Here is a 19,787-nt window from a genome sequence, read left to right as displayed (position 1 = left end):
ATTTGCATCAGATGTTGCAAAGGAAACGCCGTAAGGCATAAATTTAAATGGTCATTGAAAAGAAGATAAAGCATAGATAAAGCATAGATTTATCCCATGAATTAACTGTGAGCTTCCCCAGGCACTAAAAGTTGTAGGGAGGACAAAGGCAGGGTGTATTGATCCACTACAGTGGAAATGGACCGCTCAGAGACTGCGAAATGACCATAGCCTCGATGCTTGTCTAAGCTTGAGTTACGATGCACTAGGTAAGGAGACTATTCATTTGCAATTATTCTTTCTATGCATGGCTGCAACATTTGCAGAACACCAAATTATTCATGCCAACCATGTGATTCCATTGTGGGTGGGAGAAGGGTTGTTGGCAAGAAAAGATCGCCATCAACTTAGCTACAACCCATCCGCACTGGGAGGGGTTTATCTCAACCTTTTGGCAGATCGTTGTTTGATTGACAGGTATTTGAAAAAGAGGAAATGGGTGAGTAGCCACAGGTTGGAAAACAACGCAGCTACTCCCTTTTGAGTTTTTGGTGTGTTCACATGGATGTCAATGTGTGCTTTTATGCGATTGAGGAGGATACTAGATCTTGATCATCACAACTCTAAAAATATGGTGAAGCAAAGTTGTCAATATGGTCAATGGAATTTTTAATATCAACGTTCTTTTTCACATGGTAACTGGTATTGTAGGCTTATTTCGCGCTCTGCTTTGGACATTCTTTTCTGTCTACTATATTTTTCCCTGGCTTGGGTTAGCCATTTCTCTTTGCTCTGATTTTTTTTATTTTTTTGAGGGTTTGCTCTGTTCTTCTTTGCCATTTCTCTTCCTTTATGCAAAGTAATTCCATGCATCTCAAATTAAATTTGAATCTCATATAGGACCTTTTCCTTCATTATTCATCTTTGCCATTTCTTTCATGAGAAGAATATACTTCATTTTTGCAGCATAGATGGTTGCAAGTCTATCATACTCGGTAAGTTCACATCATATAGAAACCATGGCACTCACTACAGCAGTATAGAAATGAGCAACAACACAAGTTCATTTTGACAAATCAATTGATCTGTCATACAAAGGCCGCAGAGATGGAAAAAGAATGTGTCAACAAAAGATAATGTGGCACAGAGTTGTATCCTTTCCAAATTCTACTCTAACAAATCACCACATCATGACAAACAAATGTTAAGTTACTGCCCGTAGTTGGAACAATGATAAAGCAAATATATAAATATATAATAAAAACTGCATACTATTACTTGAACAGTAGATATACATACAACAGCTAGCAAACTGTAAAGGTTTTCCAAGGACAAAAACTATCCTCTATCAAAGGGATAGTATCTGGGAACAGAACGAAGTGACAAAAAAATTCATTAGAACCACATGTTTTACTACAATCCTGAAATAAATTACTAGAATCCTGAACTAAAGAATACAATGTCACAATTTTTCTTGCATACTGTAATGCTCTCAGATAGTTAGTCTAGAAAACGACATAACATAGATAAGAATCAATTTTCAATACCTCTGGAAGATGCCCTTGAAGCATGGGAAGATTGCATAGGACCTGTCATCGGTGGGGCTTGTGAGTCTGCAACCCAACTCGGCGATGTTCTAGAGACAGGTATTTGAAAAAGAGGAAATGGGCGAGTAGCCACAGGTTGGAAAACAACGCAACTACTCCCTTTTGAGTTTTTGGTGTGTTTACATGGATGTCAGAGTATGTGTGTTTTTATGCGATAGAGGAGGATACTAGATCTTGATCATCACCTGTTGCAAACAACTCTAAAAATATGGTGAAGCAAAGTTGTCCATATGGTCAATGGAATTTTTAATTCTTTAATATCAGCGTTCTCCGTCACATGGTAACTGGTATTGTAGACTTATTTTGCACTCTTCTTTGGACATTCTTTTTCTGTCAACTATATTTTTTCCTGGCTTGGGTTAGTCATTACTCTTTGCTCTGATTTTTTTATTTTTTTTTAGGGTTTGCTCTGTTCTTCTCTACCATTTCTCTTCCCTTATGCAAATTAATTCCATGCATCTCAAATTAAATTTGAATCTTATATAGGACCTTTTCCTTCATTATTCATCTTTGCCATTTCTTTCACGATTGAGATATGACTGAGTGAATGAGAAATTTGCAGTGCTGAAACAAGAAAAATGGGTCAACCATAGAGTTGGTAATCATCATCATTTGGAGTGGGTACCCCACAATTCTGCTATCAGGTGTGTATCTCAATCGCAAATCCCTTCCTCTTCTGCAATGCTATTTTGCTAGAAACGAAACAATCTTGCATACAGATCACAGACTTTTCCAGCTCCTGAACCCTCAGTTCAAACTTTAACAGCAAGTCCATCTGCAGTGCAAAGCTTATTTGTAGGAGTTCCACCTTGTGATTTAATACAAGAAGTCTACCAACAATAAAGCAGTTGGATTTCTCGGCAGACCACCAGTCCAGGTTCTTGGCGTTTTAGGTGTTCAATATGCTACTTATGATTTCTTGAAAGTGCACTACCTAATTTATCCAGATTGAAGGCGTTGCTATAATTAAGGGTTGATTTCTGCCAAATAAGCAGCTTGTCCTTCTATGTAGACCATGGTGGTAGTTATGTAGGCTGTACATGTTTTCATAAATGAAGAATATACTTCATTTTTGCAGCATAGATGGTTGCAAGTCTATCATAATCGGTAAGTTCACATCATATAGCAACCATGGCACTCACTACAGCAGTGTAGAAATGAGCAACAACACGAGTTCATTTTGACAAATCAACTGATCTTTCATCGAGATACAGGGCATATGTGCGTACAAATGCGGAATAGTCCCAAGCATTTGAGTGTGAATCATCTCTAAAATCAGACAGATTGAGCAGGCGTGCACCACGCCTCATTCCCTGAAGAACTTCCCGCTCAAAACTTGGATCACCGTCCTGAAATAGCCTATGAATGAGCATCAGCGCCTTCATTGCCACTATCCAATTGTGCGTTTTGCTGATCCTCTTGGACAGACTGTGGACACAAGCACTAACATAACCCCTGGAATAAGAGGTGAGGTGAAAAATTTCATACACATATTTTTCATCTATAGGTACTTCATCATGACTTGTTGCCATTACAATGGCAGCATCCAGATCCGACGCATTGTTGCTTGCAACCTTTGCTATACTAATACTCGTCTGGTCCTTCACAGCACCAAGAGCTTTCCTTAGCTTACTTGGAGCCATTCACAAATCTCAAAAAGCACAATTAACCTTAACAAAGGTTTGATCTCAAAAAAGGCAATTCAAGCTCTAAAAAAAAATAAATTCTACCAACAGGACCTAATCTCCCTACTGCACTTTTCACGGTCTAAATTCCCCAAATAATGACAAAATGTATGGCTAACGGCAAACTTGCCGATTTACCGCCCTGGAACACCACCAGCCAAATCTCTCCACGAGAAGCGATGCCGGGGACGTCAAAGACACGGATTAAACCCTGTTATAAAAGTAGCCGACGTCAAAGGCCACAAATTACCGACGAATATCCTCCACAGCCGGGGTTTCAGCTCAATTAGGTATATCAATTGCAAAATTTCAAAAAAATCCAAACCTACGTAACCCAAATAACAGCTAAATCAGAGAAGATATCCAAAACATATGAGAAAGATGACAATATCCTCGCTTGAAATTAAAGCAAACAAAATCTATGCAAGATTTTAAAAATGCAACAAAATCCATTATCAAAAAGCAGAACACGGATCTCCAATAAAAAAGATAAAATTTCACTAAATAATCCTATACATCGCACATCTATAAATACAAGAGTACAGCTTCCATCTTGAAATGAAGATCGAATCGCCGGATCTAAGATTTGAGCAAAATTTTCCTCCAAAACATAAATCAGGCCACCTGACTTTCAAAAACTTTACAGAATCTCTCAAAAATACCTGGACAGCGGCCGATATAAATGGATCCTTTGACGCCGGTTCGAATCCTCCTCTCGCCAATCTCCAGCAAAGCTATAAACCATTGAGAAAATCCTCTTCTTCAAATATGAATCCACATTATATTGTCGTAGAGGAAGAACTTTGATTGAACATTTTAAAAGCCATGGACGGAGACGGCCGACCTACAGAGCACAAAATCCATCCATCTTACCAATGAAAAATGCTTGGATCCACTACCGCGACAAATTTGCTGGAAATTGATGGATTTTGGAATGCAAAATAAAATTTGATGATTTTTGGAATCCTCTTCTGCATTATTTCATAGTCTGAGATTGACGGTGAGCTCCTACTTGAAGATGCCCCTGAAGCATGGGCAGATTGCATAGGCCCTGTCATCGGCAGGGCTTGTGAGTTTGCAACCCAACTCGGCGGTGTTCCAGAGACAGGTATTTGAAAAAGAAGAAATGGGAAGTGCTTTCCTCGGTGCTGGAAGTCCTTGAATTGCAGAACAACCCCAGGACCTGCAGGCAGGAAAAGAAACAGAGAATTACCAGATTAAAGAAAACAAGAAAAAAAAAGAATGTTCAGATACCTAATGTGTAAATCGCTACAAGACGGCTAACCCATCAACAAAAATTAAGCTTACTTGCACCCTGTGAAACTGGATTCTGGATGGTATTCGGTAGCAGTAGTTGGCAGTAGCAGTGGATAGGCAAGACGCATAGACCGGTTCACTGCAACGTCGTGGCCAAGAGGCAATAACTGCCACCCAAGAGGCAACCCTAGCTGAGTTAGGGTTTTGCAGAGCGTTTTCACAGAGCATGGCATCGAACACCCTAGATGAGTTAGGGTTTTGCAGAGCTTTTTCACAGAGCTTGGCATCGAACAACTGAGTTATTTCTGTTAATGAAAAGGCTTAGGGTTAGATGCACCCAGCGGAGCCACCGAACCGAGAACCGAGTTGTTACAGGTAATGAACAGTCTCAGGGTTAGATGCACCTAGTGGAGCCACTGAACCGATTTAATTGCCTTGATAGCATCTAACGGTGGAAAAACATTTAATCGTCTAACAACGCATCTAATGGTCAAGATTATGACAGAAAGGCAATTGGGGAGGTTGATTTCAGAGGGGAACGCCTTACGGCGTAAAAATAAATAAATAATAACCACCATACAATAAATCAATAATAGTTCACTACATTTGTCATAATTCCCGGTAAAATATCACATTATTCTTATAAAATAAAATAAACATGTAAATTAATAATTAAATACTTTTAAACAAATATCGATCGCATTTAATTTATTGATAATCATTATCATTAAATACGGCTTCCTCATTGCATTTATAATTTCCATCTACCATAAATCTGGCCATGAACTTTTGATTCGTTGATAACTTTAATTTGGAATGAAAATTGGACTGTTAGCATTAATACTGGCCATGAATTTTTTAGGAAAATCCTATTTCCACCACTATAGGATCATTAATGCGCTCTTACATGCGCGGGAGATAGACTTTTATAACACGCGCAGGGGTAACGCGCCGTTTTTATTTTTATTATCTAGTTATAAACGTCTATCTCCCGCGCATGTAAGAACGCATTAATGATCCTATAGTGGTGGAAATAGGATTTTCCAATTTTTTATTCGTTGATAACGTTAGTTTGTAATGAAAATTGGACTGTTAGCACTAATATTGTGTGGTGGGAGGACCGAAACCCGAGTGGGACTATTCACATTAGCATTGGTTTGCGAATAAGGGTTTAATTGTTATCATTGACATTAAACACCAATGTATATTTTCAATGGGTAGGTTTAGTTACCAGGTAGTTTTCCCATCCATGGAATTTGAAATGGGGATAAGTTCAAGTACGGTATATAAATTTCATTTCAAAATTTATAAAAGTTATGGTTGGGGCTCATCCTGAATAGTTTTGAGGCCTTTCCTCTTTCATTTATATATATATAATTGATTGACAAACGGACAAACACTTTTGAGACATGAGGCGTTGTTTTGATCCCTAACAGAAACAACAGAACGAACAATATGCCAGCATCTTTATTTTTCCCGAAAAAGGTGAACATCATGGGTTTGTCGGAGCCATGACGGTACAAAGAACAAACTACAAAGTTCTGTGGAGCCATGACTGTACAAAGAACAAACTATAAATCTTGCAACAGCGGTTTTTTAATAAAAAGAATACTTCGGATTGCTTTATTGAAATACTCAGTGTGAAGGAGAGGATTTCTCATTCCACACGTATGAAAACTATGCCCATTTGCCAGAACCATACGCCAATTTCCTGTCTCCTTATCCATTTCTAGAACTGTGAAACGCACATTTGCATAATATTAGCGAAAAATTTCAATGTCACAGACGAAATGAGATTTCTATTTCATATTAGGCAAATATCTATTTATTTAAATGAGCAGTGGGTTTCGAAGTGATAAGGACATATTTTAATTGGTAGAACTTGCCTGTTTAGCAGGCATGGGATTTGTTTTTGTCACAACTCTTTTATCCAGGATTGGAGTGTTTACAGCATGATGGTGATGACGATGTCCTGCACACAATGTATTAAATAAATGTATTAGAAATGAAGAAACCCATATTGCAAATCATTTGATTAAGATATTGATAATACCTCAAACCAAATCCCTACCCTTTGTGAGCGGTGTTTGCAACAGAAAGAAGCACGATCCAATGACAAAGTAACAGAGCAGCAGCACTAAACCCTTCATGTAGTTTGAAGTTCCATCCTGTACAAAAATCAATTACATGATACAAATAAAAGCAGAGTGGACATGTATTTAAATGCTATAACAAAAAATAAACATACAGCTATCTTAACCTTTGGATTCTTTACAAATCAGGGGGTTATGATGAATCTAATGAGTCTAGATTTGTCTATTATCACCTACGACAAATGATGAATGAAATAAGTTTCTGGATATCATAACATTGCAATAGGGGGCCAGAGTCCAAAGTTCAAACCTGTAAGATACATGCTGTTATTAGTACAGTGGCAAATAGAGCAACAGTCTCCAGGATATGAAAATCCAAGTCCATGGGTTTTCCCATAATCCATGCATCTCAAATTAAATTTGAATCTTATATAGGACCTTTTCCTTCATTATTCATCTTTGCCATTTCTTTCACGATTGAGATATGACTGAGTGAATGAGAAATTTGCAGTGCTGAAACAAGAAAAATGGGTCAACCATAGAGTGGGTAATCATCATCATTTGGAGTGGGTACCCCACAATTCTGCTATCAGGTGTGTATCTCAATCGCAAATCCCTTCCTCTTCTGCAATGCTATTTTGCTGGAAACGAAACAATCTTGCATACAGATCACAGACTTTTCCAGCTCCTGAACCCTCAGTTCAAACTTTAACAGCAAGTCCATCTGCAGTGCAAAGCTTATTTGTAGGAGTTCCACCTTGTGATTTAATACAAGAAGTCTACCAACAATAAAGCAGTTGGATTACTCGGCAGACCACCAGTCCAGGTTCTTGGCGTTTTAGGTGTTCAATATGCTACTTATGATTTCTTGAAAGTGCACTACCTAATTTATCCAGATTGAAGGCGTTGCTATAATTAAGGGTTGATTTCTTCCAAATAAGCAGCTTGTCCTTCTATGTAGACCATGGTGGTAGTTATCTAGGCTGTACATGTTTTCAGAAATGAAGAATATACTTCATTTTTGCAGCATAGATGGTTGCAAGTCTATCATAATCGGTAAGTTCACATCATATAGCAACCATGGCACTCACTACAGCAGTGTAGAAATGAGCAACAACACGAGTTCATTTTGACAAATCAACTGATCTTTCATCGAGATACAGGGCATATGTGCGTACAAATGCGGAATAGTCCCAAGCATTTGAGTGTGAATCATCTCTAAAATCAGACAGATTGAGCAGGCGTGCACCACGCCTCATTCCCTGAAGAACTTCCCGCTCAAAACTTGGATCACCGTCCTGAAATAGCCTATGAATGAGCATCAGCGCCTTCATTGCCACTATCCAATTGTGCGTTTTGTTGATCCTCTTGGACAGACTGTGGACACAAGCACTAACATAACCCCTGGAATAAGAGGTGAGGTGAAAAATTTCATACACATATTTTTCATCTATAGGTACTTCATCATGACTTGTTGCCATTACAATGGCAGCATCCAGATCCGGCGCATTGTTGCTTGCAACCTTTGCTATACTAATACTCGTCTGGTCCTTCACAGCACCAAGAGCTTTCCTTAGCTTACTTGGAGCCATTCACAAATCTCAAAAAGCACAATTAACCTTAACAAAGGTTTGATCTCAAAAAAGGCAATTCAAGCTCTAAAAAAAAAAAATTTCTACCAACGGGACCTAATCTCCCTACTGCACTTTTCACGGTCTAAATTCCCCAAATAATGACAAAATGTATGGCTAACGGCAAACTTGCCGATTTCACCGCCCTGGAACACCACCAGCCAAATCTCTCCACGAGAAGCGATGCCGGGGACCTCAAAGACACGGATTAAACCCTGTTATAAAAGTAGCCGACGTCAAAGGCCACAAATTACCGGCGAATATCCTCCACAGCTGGGGTTTCAGCTCAATTAGGTATATCAATTGCAAAATTTCAAAAAAATCCAAACCTACGTAACCCAAATAACAGCTAAATCAGAGAAGATATCCAAAACATATGAGAAAGATGACAATATCCTCGCTTGAAATTAAAGCAAACAAAATCTCTGCAAGATTTTAAAAATGCAACAAAATCCATTATCAAAAAGCAGAACACGGATCTCCAATAAAAAAGATAAAATTTCACTAAATAATCCTATACATCGCACATCTATAAATACAAGAGTACAGCTTCCATCTTGAAATGAAGATCGAATCGCCGGATCTAAGATTTGAGCAAAATTTTCCTCCAAAACATAAATCAGGCCACCTGACTTTCAAAAACTTTACAGAATCTCTCAAAAATACCTGGACAGCGGCCGATATAAATGGATCCTTTGACGCCGGTTCGAATCCTCCTCTCGCCAATCTCCAGCAAAGCTATAAACCATTGAGAAAATCCTCTTCTTCAAATATGAATCCACATTATATTGTCGTAGAGGAAGAACTTTGATTGAACATTTTAAAAGCCATGGACGGAGACGGCCGACCTACTGAGCACAAAATCCATCCATCTTACCAATGAAAAATGCTTGGATCCACTACCGCGACAAATTTACTGGAAATTGATGGATTTTGGAATGCAAAATAAAATTTGATGACTTTTGGAATCCTCTTCTGCATTATTTCCTAGTTTGAGATTGACGGTGAGCTCCTACTTGAAGATTCCCCTGAAGCATGGACAGAGTGCATAGGCCCTGTCATCGGCAGGGCTTGTGAGTTTGCAACCCAACTCGGCGGTGTTCCAGAGACAGGTATTTGAAAAAGAAGAAATGGGAAGTGCTTTCCTCGGTGCTGGAAGTCCTTGAATTGCAGAACAACCCCAGGACCTGCAGGCAGGAAAAGAAACAGAGAATTACCAGATTAAAGAAAACAAGAAAACAAAAGAATGTTCAGATACCTAATGTGTAAATCGCTACAAGACGGCTAACCCATCAACAAAAATTAAGCTTACTTGCACCCTGTGAAACTGGATTCTGGATGGTATTCGGTAGCAGTAGTTGGTAGTAGCAGTGGATAGGCAAGACGCATAGACCGGTTCACTGCAACGTCGTGGCCAAGAGGCAATAACTGCCACCCAGGAGGCAACCCTAGCTGAGTTAGGGTTTTGCAGAGCGTTTTCACAGAGCATGGCATCGAACACCCTAGATGAGTTAGGGTTTTGCAGAGCTTTTTCACAGAGCTTGGCATCGAACAACTGAGTTATTTCTGTTAATGAAAAGGCTTAGGGTTAGATGCACCCAGCGGAGCCACCGAACCGAGAACCGAGTTGTTACAGGTAATGAACAGTCTCAGGGTTAGATGCACCTAGTGGAGCCACTAAACCGATTTAATTGCCTTGATAACATCTAACGGTGGAAAAACATTTAATCGTCTAACAAGGCATCTAATGGTCAAGATTATGACAGAAAGGCAATTGGGGAGGTTGATTTCAGAGGGGAACACCTTACGGCGTAAAAATAAATAAATAATAACCACCATACAATAAATCAATAATAGTTCACTACATTTGTCATAATTCCCCGTAAAATATCACATTATTCTTATAAAATAAAATAAACATGTAAATTAATAATTAAATACTTTTAAACAAATATCGATCGCATTTAATTTATTGATAATCATTATCATTAAATACGGCTTCCTCATTGCATTTATAATTTCCATCTACCATAAATCTGGCCATAAACTTTTGATTCTTTGATAACTTTAATTTGGAATAAAAATTGGACTGTTAGCATTAATACTGGCCATGAATTTTTTAGGAAAATCCTATTTCCACCACTATAGGATCATTAATGCGCTCTTACATGCACGGGAGATAGACTTTTATAACACGCGCAGGGGTAACGCGCCGTTTTTATTTTTATTATCTAGTTATAAACGTCTATCTCCCGCGCATGTAAGAACGCATTAATGATCCTATAGTGGTGGAAATAGGATTTTCCAATTTTTTATTCGTTGATAACGTTAATTTGTAATGAAAATTGGACTGTTAGCACTAATATTGTGTGGTGGGAGGACCGAAACCCGAGTGGGACTATTCACATTAACATTGGTTTGCGAATAAGGGTTTAATTGTTATCATTGACATTAAACACCAATGTATATTTTCAATGGGTAGGTTTAGTTACCAGGTAGTTTTCCCATCCATGGAATTTGAAATGGGGATAAGTTCAAGTACGGTATATAAATTGCATTTCAAAATTTATAAAAGTTATGGTTGGGGCTCATCCTGAATAGTTTTGAGGCCTTTCCTCTTTCATTTATATATATATAATTGATTGACAAACGGACAAACACTTTTGAGACATGAGGAGTTGTTTTGATCCCTAACAGAAACAACAGAACGAACAATATGCCAGCATCTTTATTTTTCCCGAAAAAGGTGAACATCATGGGTTTGTCGGAGCCATGACGGTACAAAGAACAAACTACAAAGTTCTGTGGAGCCATGACTGTACAAAGAACAAACTATAAATCTTGCAACAGCGGTTTTTTAATAAAAAGAATACTTCGGATTGCTTTATTGAAATACTCAGTGTGAAGGAGAGGATTTCTCATTCCACACGTATGAAAACTATGCCCATTTGCCAGAACCATACGCCAATTTCCTGTCTCCTTATCCGTTTCTAGAACTGTGAAACGCACATTTGCATAATATTAGCGAAAAATTTCAATGTCACAGACGAAATGAGATTTCTATTTCATATTAGGCAATTATCTATTTATTTAAATGAGCAGTGGGTTTCGAAGTGATAAGGACATATTTTAATTGGTAGAACTTGCCTGTTTAGCAGGCATGGGATTTGTTTTTGTCACAACTCTTTTATCCAGGATTGGAGTGTTTACAGCATGATGGTGATGACGATGTCCTGCACACAATGTATTAAATAAATGTATTAGAAATGAAGAAACCCATATTGCAAATCATTTGATTAAAATATTGATAATACCTCAAACCAAATCCCTACCCTTTGTGAGCGGTGTTTGCAACAGAAAGAAGCACGATCCAATGACAAAGTAACAGAGCAGCAGCACTAAACCCTTCATGTAGTTTGAAGTTCCATCCTGTACAAAAATCAATTACATGATACAAATAAAAGCAGAGTGGACATGTATTTAAATGCTATAACAAAAAATAAACATACAGTTATCTTAACGTTTGGATTCTTTACAAATCAAGGGGTTATGATGAATCTAATGAGTCTAGATTTGTCTATTATCACCTACGACAAATGATGAATGAAATAAGTTTCTGGATATCATAACATTGCAATAGGGGGCCAGAGTCCAAAGTTCAAACCTGTAAGATACATGCTGTTATTAGTACAGTGGCAAATAGAGCAACAGTCTCCAGGATATGAAAATCCAAGTCCATGGGTTTTCCCATAATCCATGCATCTCAAATTAAATTTGAATCTTATATAGGACCTTTTCCTTCATTATTCATCTTTGCCATTTCTTTCACGATTGAGATATGACTGAGTGAATGAGAAATTTGCAGTGCTGAAACAAGAAAAATGGGTCAACCATAGAGTGGTTAATCATCATCATTTGGAGTGGGTACCCCACAATTCTGCTATCGGGTGTGTATCTCAATCGCAAATCCCTTCCTCTTCTGCAATGCTATTTTGCTGGAAACGAAACAATCTTGCATACAGATCACAGACTTTTCCAGCTCCTGAACCCTCAGTTCAAACTTTAACAGCAAGTCCATTTGCAGTGCAAAGCTTATTTGTAGGAGTTCCACCTTGTGATTTAATACAAGAAGTCTACCAACAATAAAGCAGTTGGATTACTCGGCAGACCACCAGTCCAGGTTCTTGGCATTTTAGGTGTTCAATATGCTACTTATGATTTCTTGAAAGTGCACTACCTAATTTATCCAGATTGAAGGCGTTGCTATAATTAAGGGTTGATTTCTTCCAAATAAGCAGCTTGTCCTTCTATGTAGACCATGGTGGTAGTTATCTAGGCTGTACATGTTTTCAGAAATGAAGAATATACTTCATTTTTGCAGCATAGATGGTTGCAAGTCTATCATAATCGGTAAGTTCACATCATATAGCAACCATGGCACTCACTACAGCAGTGTAGAAATGAGCAACAACACGAGTTCATTTTGACAAATCAACTGATCTTTCATCGAGATACAGGGCATATGTGCGTACAAATGCGGAATAGTCCCAAGCATTTGAGTGTGAATCATCTCTAAAATCAGACAGATTGAGCAGGCGTGCACCACGCCTCATTCCCTGAAGAACTTCCCGCTCAAAACTTGGATCACCGTCCTGAAATAGCCTATGAATGAGCATCAGCGCCTTCATTGCCACTATCCAATTGTGTGTTTTGCTGATCCTCTTGGACAGACTGTGGACACAAGCACTAACATAACCCCTGGAATAAGAGGTGAGGTGCAAAATTTCATACACATATTTTTCATCTATAGGTACTTCATCATGACTTGTTGCCTTTACAATGGCAACATCCAGATCCGGCGCATTGTTGCTTGCAACCTTTGCTATACTAATACTCGTCTGGTCCTTCACAGCACCGAGAGCTTTCCTTACCTTACTTGGAGCCATTCGCAAATCTCAAAAAACACAATTAACCTTAACAAAGGTTTGATCTCAAAAAAGGCAATTCAAGCTCTGAAAAAACCAAATTTCTACCAACGGGACCTAATCTCCCTACTGCACTTTTCACGGTCTAAATTCCCCAAATAATGACAAAATGTATGGCTAACGGCAAACTTGCCGATTTCACCGCCCTGGAACACCACCAGCCAAATCTCTCCACGAGAAGCGATGCCGGGGACCTCAAAGACACGGATTAAACCCTGTTATAAAAGCAGCCGACGTCAAAGGCCACAAATTACCGGCGAATATCCTCCACAGCTGGGGTTTCAGCTCAATTAGGTATATCAATTGCAAAATTTCAAAAAAATCCAAACCTACGTAACCCAAATAACAGCTAAATCAGAGAAGATATCCAAAACATATGAGAAAGATGACAATATCCTCGCTTTAAAAATGCAACAAAATACATTATCAAAAAGCAGAACACCGATCTCCAATAAAAAAGATAAAATTTCACTAAATAATCCTATACATCACACATCTATAAATACAAGAGTACAGCTTGCATCTCGAAAATGAAGATCGAATCGCCGGATCTAAGATTTGAGCAAAATTTTCCTCCAAAACATAAATCAGGCCACCTTACTTTCAAAAAATTTACAGAATCTCTCAAAAATACCTGGACAGCGGCCGATATAAATGGATCCTTTGACGCCGGTTCGAATCCTCCTCTCGCCAATCTCCAGCAAAGCTATAAACCATTGAGAAAATCCTCTTCTTCAAATATGAATCCACATTATATTGTCGTAGAGGAAGAACTTTGATTGAACATTTTAAAAGCCATGGACGGAGACGGCCGACCTACAGAGCACAAAATCCATCCATCTTACCAATGAAAAATGCTTGGATCCACTACCGCGACAAATTTGCTGGAAACCCAGTGGAGCCACTGAATCGATTTAATTGCCTTTGATAGCATCTAACGGTGGAAAAACATTTAATCGTCTAACAATGCATCTAATGGTCAAGATTATGACAGAAAGGCAATTGGGGAGGTTGATTTCAGAGGGGAACGCCTTACGGCGTAATTAACAAGAACTTGGAAAGACTACAACAAGAAGAATTAACTAAACTGTTGCAAAAACATTCCACTGCCTTTGCATGGGAATACACTGACATGAAAGGAATCGACCCTAAGACTTGTATTCATCATATTTACATTGAAGAAAACAGCAGACCTATTAGGCAGCCACAAAGACGGATGAATCCAAATCTTAGGGAAATTGTGAAAGAAGAACTTCAGAAATTGCTCAAGGTAAACTTCATTTACCCCATTTCAGATAGCCAATGGGTTTCTCCCTTGGTTATAGTGCCCAAAAAGAATGGTAAATGGAGAGTTTGCATTGACTATCGAGAATTGAACAAGGCAACCTTAAAGGATCATTTTCCTCTACCTTTTATTGATCAGGTATTAGACACTTTAGCAGGTAAAAAGTATTTCTCATTCTTGGATGGTTTTAGTGGTTACAATCAGATTCAGGTAGCACCTGAAGATCAAGACAAAACCACATTTACTTGTCCTTGGGGGACCTTTGCCTATCGAGTACTCCCTTTTGGTTTGTGCAATGCACCAGCTACATTTCAAAGGGCTGTACTAGGAATTTTCTCAGATCTGATTCATGATTGTGTAGAGGTATACATGGACGATTTCACAGTCTATGGTAATACATTTGAAGAAGCCTTGGCAAATTTGGAAAAAGTACTGGTAAGATGCAAGGAAACAAATCTTTCTTTAAGTCATGAAAAGTGTTTTATGATGTTTACTGAAGGGATTGTTTTAGGACATCATATTTCAGGAGATGGAATCAAAGTTGATAGATCTAAAGTAGAAGTCATCTCTAAGTTACCTGTTCCAAATTGCCAAAGAGATGTTAGAAGTTTTCTTGGGTTTACTGGTTATTACAGAAGATTTATTGAAAACTTCACTAAGATAGCATCCCCTCTTTTCAAATTGCTTACTAAAGATTGTGAATTTAAATGGGATCCTGAATGTCAATCTGCCTTTGAAGCTTTAAAGACTAGAATATCTGAAGCACCCATTTTAAGGGGTCCAAATTGGAAACTCCCTTTCCACATTTCTACTGATGCTTCAGATACAGCTTTAGGAGCTGTTTTGGGACAAAAGGATTTGATCCCTTATGCCATTTATTACACGAGTAAGAATTTGACTCCTACTGAGTTAAATTATACTGTTACTGAAAAGGAGTTTCTAGCCGTTGTTCATGCTATAAACAAGTTTAGACACTATATAACCGGCTATGAAACCTTTGTCCACACTGATCACTCTGCCATTAGATACCTCATGAACAAACCCGTCACTAATGGTAGAGTTACAAGATGGCTTTTGCTTTTACAAGAATTCAACATAACTGTGTTAGATCGACCAGGTAAACAGAACACAGTAGCTGACTTCTTGTCTAGAATCCAAAACACTAATGAGGACTCTCCGGTAGAGGATAAATTTCCAGATGAGTATTTGTTTGCAGTAACTACCAAAACCCCTTGGTATGCTGATATTGCTAATTATTTAGTTACTGGAAAATTACCTTTACATTTATTTCCTAATGAGAAAAGGAAAATCATTCAGGATAGTTCACTTTATTCTTGGATTTCTAATGAATTGTTCAGAACAGGGCCAGATTTGATGATCAGAAGATGTGTACGAGAGGATGAGATGCCTGACATCCTTAAGGCATGTCATGACGAACCTTGTGGCGGACATTTTTCTGATAAGAGGACTGCCTATAAAATCCTTTCATCAGGATATTATTGGCCTTCTCTCTTTAAGGATGCAAAGCAATATGTTAAAAGGTGTGACAGTTGTCAGAGAACTGGGAGACCAACTCTTTCAAATGAAATGCCACTACAGCCACAGGTATGCATCGAACCTTTCGAGAAATGGGCTCTAGATTTTGTTGGACCAATTAATCCGCCATCCAAGCAAAATAGATATATACTGGTTTGTACTGATTATGTTACCAAGTGGGTAGAAGCTATAGCATTAACTTCTGCTACTGAAAATTCAGTTGTTCAATTTCTTTTCAAGGATATTTTCACTCGTTTTGGTGTCCCAAGAGAAATTGTAACAGATCAGGGAAGCCAGTTTACATCAAGGATGGTAGAAAAGCTGATGGAGGAATATAAAATTAAGCATAGAACATCTACTCCATACCATCCGCAAGCGAATGGTCAAGTAGAATCTACAAATAAAGTTCTTGAAAGCATCATCACAAAGACTGTTCATCTTCATAGAAGAGATTGGGCAGAAAGGCTTCCTGAAGCCTTATGGGCCTATAGAACTACATGGAGGAACACTACAGGACATTCTCCCTATGAACTTGTTTATGGGAAGGAAGTCCTGTTCCCCATTGAGTTCCAAATCAAGACCTTCAAGACAGCAGTTCAATTGGGGATGAGCTTAACAGAAGCCCAGAAGCACAGATTGGACCAATTAAATGAACTAGATGAAATGAGACAAGATGCAATTCTAAGAACCGATCTAGTTCAGCACCAAAGAAGCAAATGGCATGATCGACATATCAAAGAGAAGAAGTTTCAAAAGGGTGATTGGAAACTCTTGTTTGATTCAAAATTTAAGGACTTCAAAGGAAAATTTCAAACTCATTGGCTTGGGCCATATGAGATTGATGAAGTCTTTAATAATGGAGCAGTTAGAGTGAAGACTATTGATGAACTTCAAACTCCCTTTATTGTGAATGGCCACCGGTTAAAAGTCTACCACAAGCCACTCTCAAAAGAGGAGTTTGTTAAGTTATTCCAAGGCGATTCTGAAATGAGGCTGGTGGAGAAGAATTCTTCTCCTCCATCAGCCTAATCTCTGTTTCTTTCAATTTCAATAAAAAAAAAAAAAAAAAAAAAAAAAAAAAAAAAAAAAAAAAGAAAAAAGAAAAAAAAAAAAAAAAAAAAAAAGAAAAAAAAAGGGAGAAAAAAAATGAATAAATGTATGAGCCTGAAAACCAATCTCTGATTGGCAGTCTCATGTAGAAAACATAAGGTGAAAATCAGGGTCACCTGACACCTAATGTTTTCCAAAAAAAATCTCTCTCTTTCATTTCCATTTCATTTATTTCATCTCACCATTTTCTTCCATCTTACCATCTTCACTTCACCTCACCGCTTTTCACTCATTCGTTCATTCATTCCTTCATTCCATTTCACTTCATTAATAAAGTTTTTTTTAGGCAACTAAAGTATTTTATGCAGCTGGAAGACTTCATTACAGTTTCTGCAGCCATTTGACAATCCTGCAGCCAATTAGCTTTCCTGCAGCCTTCTGTACCTGCACAAGAAACACAGTTTGTCTGAAGAAAATATTTACAGTTCAAAATCATCAAAGACCAGGAGAAAAGATCATGTGCTAGCAATAAAGTTAACAAAAGGTTAGTAAATCATCAGAAGCCAAATCAAATGTGATCCGAGGTATGTTCAAAACTCTAAACCTATGGTTATTTCATTATGCGAACTTTCTGGGTTATGTCTTGTTGGCCACTAAACGTAATGATTACCCATTTTCTTTTTCCCATGCGACTACAAATCTCCGAATCCTCCACGTCTACCAGCTCATAATAACCACGATTTTTGAAATTACATATGGCTGTTTCGGTCATTAAAGTCCTGTACCCTAATGACGTAACCTACCGCATTACGTCTCTCAGTTCTCGTTCCGCAGCCATGTGTCATTCCACAGCCGAAATTGGAGAATGTAGCCGTTCCGTTCATCATTTTAAAACCCTCTATGCTCATAACACCCTATTCCTCGCCATTATCTCCCTTGTTTCGTTTTCACTCACTACGATTACCTTCATAAACCATCCTCTGTTTTCCCTCTGCCGTATAGCCCGTAAACCTGTGATACAGTCGTATTACGACTGTTAGTCACCGTTTTTACCGTGTCCACGCTAATTCCACCGCTTAACTCTAAATTCAAGCCGTGAATTCCCGGTGTCTGAGGCTGTTTATGCACCGTATACCCTCTGTTCCACAGAGTCTGAACAGAGACCGAGAAGTTACTGTATGAAATTACGGAGTTACTGTGTAAGGTCACCATCAAATTTGTGTTTAAACAGAGCTGAGGCGTCGATGGGAAAGCTTTTGAGGGCTGAACCCGAAGGTTCGAAATTCTTGGAGGCATATCCTCAGGTTGAGGAGGCACTACAAAGGGCCAATTGGTTACAATGTATCAGAAAGTTTAAGGGCTACCATAAAGAAGTAACCAAAGCCTTTGCAAGATCATTTGAGGATAAAGACAGTCAGGCAATTGTGGGTGATTTAACAATTACAGTCAGCGAAGGAAGCATAGCAAGGGCTACCTCTCTTCCACAAACCGGTGAACGTTGGTTCAAAAACCGGGCAGTCCAGGATCAACAATGGAAGCGGATTTTTAAAAACCCAGGTATGGACACAAGTGTTTTCACCAAAGGAATTTCAATTTCCCATGTTAAAGAAGAATGGAAAATTCTATTGTTATTAGTACAAAAGTTTTTCACCTGTGAAGGGAGATTTGGAGTGTTGTATGTCTATCATGGTAAAATTATGCTGCAGTTTCAAGGAGAACATGATATAAATCTTCCTTATTTCTTATTTCAAAGCCTTAGGAAAATGTGTTCCATGGCTCAACGAAATCCACGAAATGTAGAAGCTTACCTCTGTCACCATGGTCTTGTAAAATTATTGATAGAAGAACAGTTAAAAGAAAAACAAGACACATGGGAAAAATTCCTTGTAAGGAACCATTTTGCAGAGCCTGGAGAGTCTTCTATAACTAGAAAAAGCAGAAGGAAGAGAAAGGAAAGTATCTCTGAGACTGATGTCTTAGAAGGACAAACTGTAGAAGAAATAGAAGTCCATCATCCTGAACCTGAGATTGAACCCACTGAAGACAGTGCTCAAGAGGTCATCTCAGAAACCCTCGCTGAACTTGCCAAGGAAGCTGCCAAAAAGAAAAGAGAGGACAAAAAGAAACAAAAACAAGATAAGGGGAAATCCATAATCCGAGAAACTGACCAGACCCCAGAGCATTCTAGTGGTGAAGAAAGAGATAACCAGCCTTTAGCACAAAGGGTAGCTAAACTCCATGAGAAAACTGCCCTCTCTGAGAAAATAAAAGTTCAAAAACCAAAGGAAAAGGCACAAAAAGAAACACAGAGTGCTGCCACTGTAAGAAGGAGTAGTAGACTGCAGAATAAAAGGAAAGCCACGAGGACACTCTTCGTTGATCTTAGCACACCTGAGAAGGGTGCTACACAAGCAGACCTTGAGGATAGTCCATCATCACGTGAGGCAGCTACTCCTTCAAGAGAAGACAGTCCATTTCAGCCGGAGTTTGAAACTGAAATTGAACATGAATATAGTCCAAGGAAGTCACCAATTGTTGACCCAATTCAACAAGAGGTGTACAACTATTATGAGACATTAGAGCAAAACACTGCTGGCCCAAGTAATGTCATACCTCATGAGCAGCAAATAGATTTACTTAGACAAGAAATCTATGAACTTGAAGTGCTGAACCGTCACA

General features: G+C 38.5%; 3 protein-coding genes, 1 long non-coding RNA gene and 2 pseudogenes across 10 annotated transcripts; all 6 read right to left on the bottom strand.

Moving 5' to 3' along the window:
• Positions 1-2,761: 2,761 nt before the first annotated feature.
• Positions 2,762-3,229, bottom strand: LOC149257493 (putative clathrin assembly protein At2g25430 pseudogene; annotated as a pseudogene).
• Positions 3,230-3,422: 193 nt separating this feature from the next.
• Positions 3,423-5,178, bottom strand: LOC149257492 (uncharacterized). Of its 3 annotated transcripts, none has more exons than XR_016256753.1 (3): positions 4,580-5,178; positions 3,934-4,454; positions 3,423-3,482 (listed from the first exon to the last, which is right to left on the bottom strand). XR_016256753.1 is itself a non-coding variant. In XM_089414375.1 (2 exons), the coding sequence occupies exons 1-2, from the start codon at positions 4,813-4,815 to the stop codon at positions 4,280-4,282; spliced, it is 411 nt and encodes a 136-aa protein (XP_089270501.1). In that variant the 5' UTR covers positions 4,816-5,178; the 3' UTR covers positions 3,811-4,279. The 3 variants fall into 3 exon arrangements, 1 of the variants encoding a protein (XP_089270501.1); XR_016256752.1 differs by lacking the exon at positions 3,423-3,482 and adding an exon at positions 3,521-3,596; XM_089414375.1 differs by lacking the exon at positions 3,423-3,482 and having other exon boundaries at positions 3,811-4,454.
• Positions 5,179-5,972: 794 nt separating this feature from the next.
• Positions 5,973-8,002, bottom strand: LOC149257491 (vacuolar cation/proton exchanger 1a-like). 2 transcript variants are annotated; one of them, XM_089414384.1, is made up of 4 exons: positions 6,932-8,002; positions 6,600-6,672; positions 6,415-6,500; positions 5,973-6,263 (listed from the first exon to the last, which is right to left on the bottom strand). In XM_089414384.1, exons 1-4 carry the CDS (start codon positions 7,016-7,018, stop codon positions 6,258-6,260), a joined length of 252 nt encoding a protein of 83 aa, XP_089270510.1. In that variant the 5' UTR covers positions 7,019-8,002; the 3' UTR covers positions 5,973-6,257. The 2 variants fall into 2 exon arrangements, with proteins under 2 accessions (XP_089270510.1, XP_089270507.1); XM_089414381.1 differs by having other exon boundaries at positions 6,600-6,696; positions 6,932-8,000.
• LOC149257490 (putative clathrin assembly protein At2g25430 pseudogene) lies at positions 7,746-8,213 on the bottom strand (annotated as a pseudogene).
• A 1,125-nt stretch (positions 8,214-9,338) lies between these two features.
• On the bottom strand, positions 9,339-9,928 carry LOC149257489 (uncharacterized). Its single transcript, XR_016245959.1, has 2 exons — positions 9,565-9,928; positions 9,339-9,439 (listed from the first exon to the last, which is right to left on the bottom strand). It is a non-coding gene; the product is annotated as an uncharacterized LOC149257489 (long non-coding RNA).
• Positions 9,929-10,957: 1,029 nt separating this feature from the next.
• LOC149257488 (putative clathrin assembly protein At2g25430) lies at positions 10,958-14,162 on the bottom strand. Of its 4 annotated transcripts, none has more exons than XM_089414367.1 (5): positions 13,872-14,162; positions 11,917-13,566; positions 11,585-11,657; positions 11,400-11,485; positions 10,958-11,248 (listed from the first exon to the last, which is right to left on the bottom strand). In XM_089414367.1, the coding sequence occupies exons 2-5, from the start codon at positions 12,001-12,003 to the stop codon at positions 11,243-11,245; spliced, it is 252 nt and encodes an 83-aa protein (XP_089270493.1). In that variant the 5' UTR covers positions 12,004-13,566; positions 13,872-14,162; the 3' UTR covers positions 10,958-11,242. The 4 variants fall into 4 exon arrangements, with proteins under 4 accessions (XP_089270493.1, XP_089270489.1, XP_089270486.1 ...); XM_089414363.1 differs by having other exon boundaries at positions 11,585-11,681; positions 13,872-14,161; XM_089414360.1 differs by lacking the exons at positions 10,958-11,248; positions 11,400-11,485; positions 11,585-11,657 and having other exon boundaries at positions 11,929-13,566; positions 13,872-14,140.
• Between the last annotated feature and the right edge of the window lie 5,625 nt (positions 14,163-19,787).

Source organism: Pinus tabuliformis, chromosome 6, assembly GCF_031772625.1.
Source record: "Pinus tabuliformis cultivar Carrire ecotype Pingquan chromosome 6, CPIR1, whole genome shotgun sequence".
NCBI lineage: Eukaryota > Viridiplantae > Streptophyta > Pinopsida > Pinales > Pinaceae > Pinus > Pinus tabuliformis.
This window is presented reverse-complemented; position numbering and strand designations above follow the sequence as displayed.

Excerpts from the sequence above, each read along its gene's own strand:
- LOC149257491 (XM_089414381.1), bottom strand. The coding sequence starts at position 7,018 with ATGGGAAAACCCATGGACTTGGATTTTCATATCCTGGAGACTGTTGCT. Across the intron at positions 6,697-6,931 it reads TAACAGCATGTATCTTACAG|GATGGAACTTCAAACTACAT; the intron begins GTTTGAACTTTG and ends ATTTTTGTACAG. Across the intron at positions 6,501-6,599 it reads GCAAACACCGCTCACAAAGG|GACATCGTCATCACCATCAT; the intron begins GTAGGGATTTGG and ends CATTGTGTGCAG.
- LOC149257492 (XM_089414375.1), bottom strand. The coding sequence starts at position 4,815 with ATGCCAAGCTCTGTGAAAAAGCTCTGCAAAACCCTAACTCATCTAGGG. Across the intron at positions 4,455-4,579 it reads TCCAGTTTCACAGGGTGCAA|GTCCTGGGGTTGTTCTGCAA; the intron begins GTAAGCTTAATT and ends TCCTGCCTGCAG.
- LOC149257488 (XM_089414360.1), bottom strand. The coding sequence starts at position 13,198 with ATGGCTCCAAGTAAGGTAAGGAAAGCTCTCGGTGCTGTGAAGGACCAG.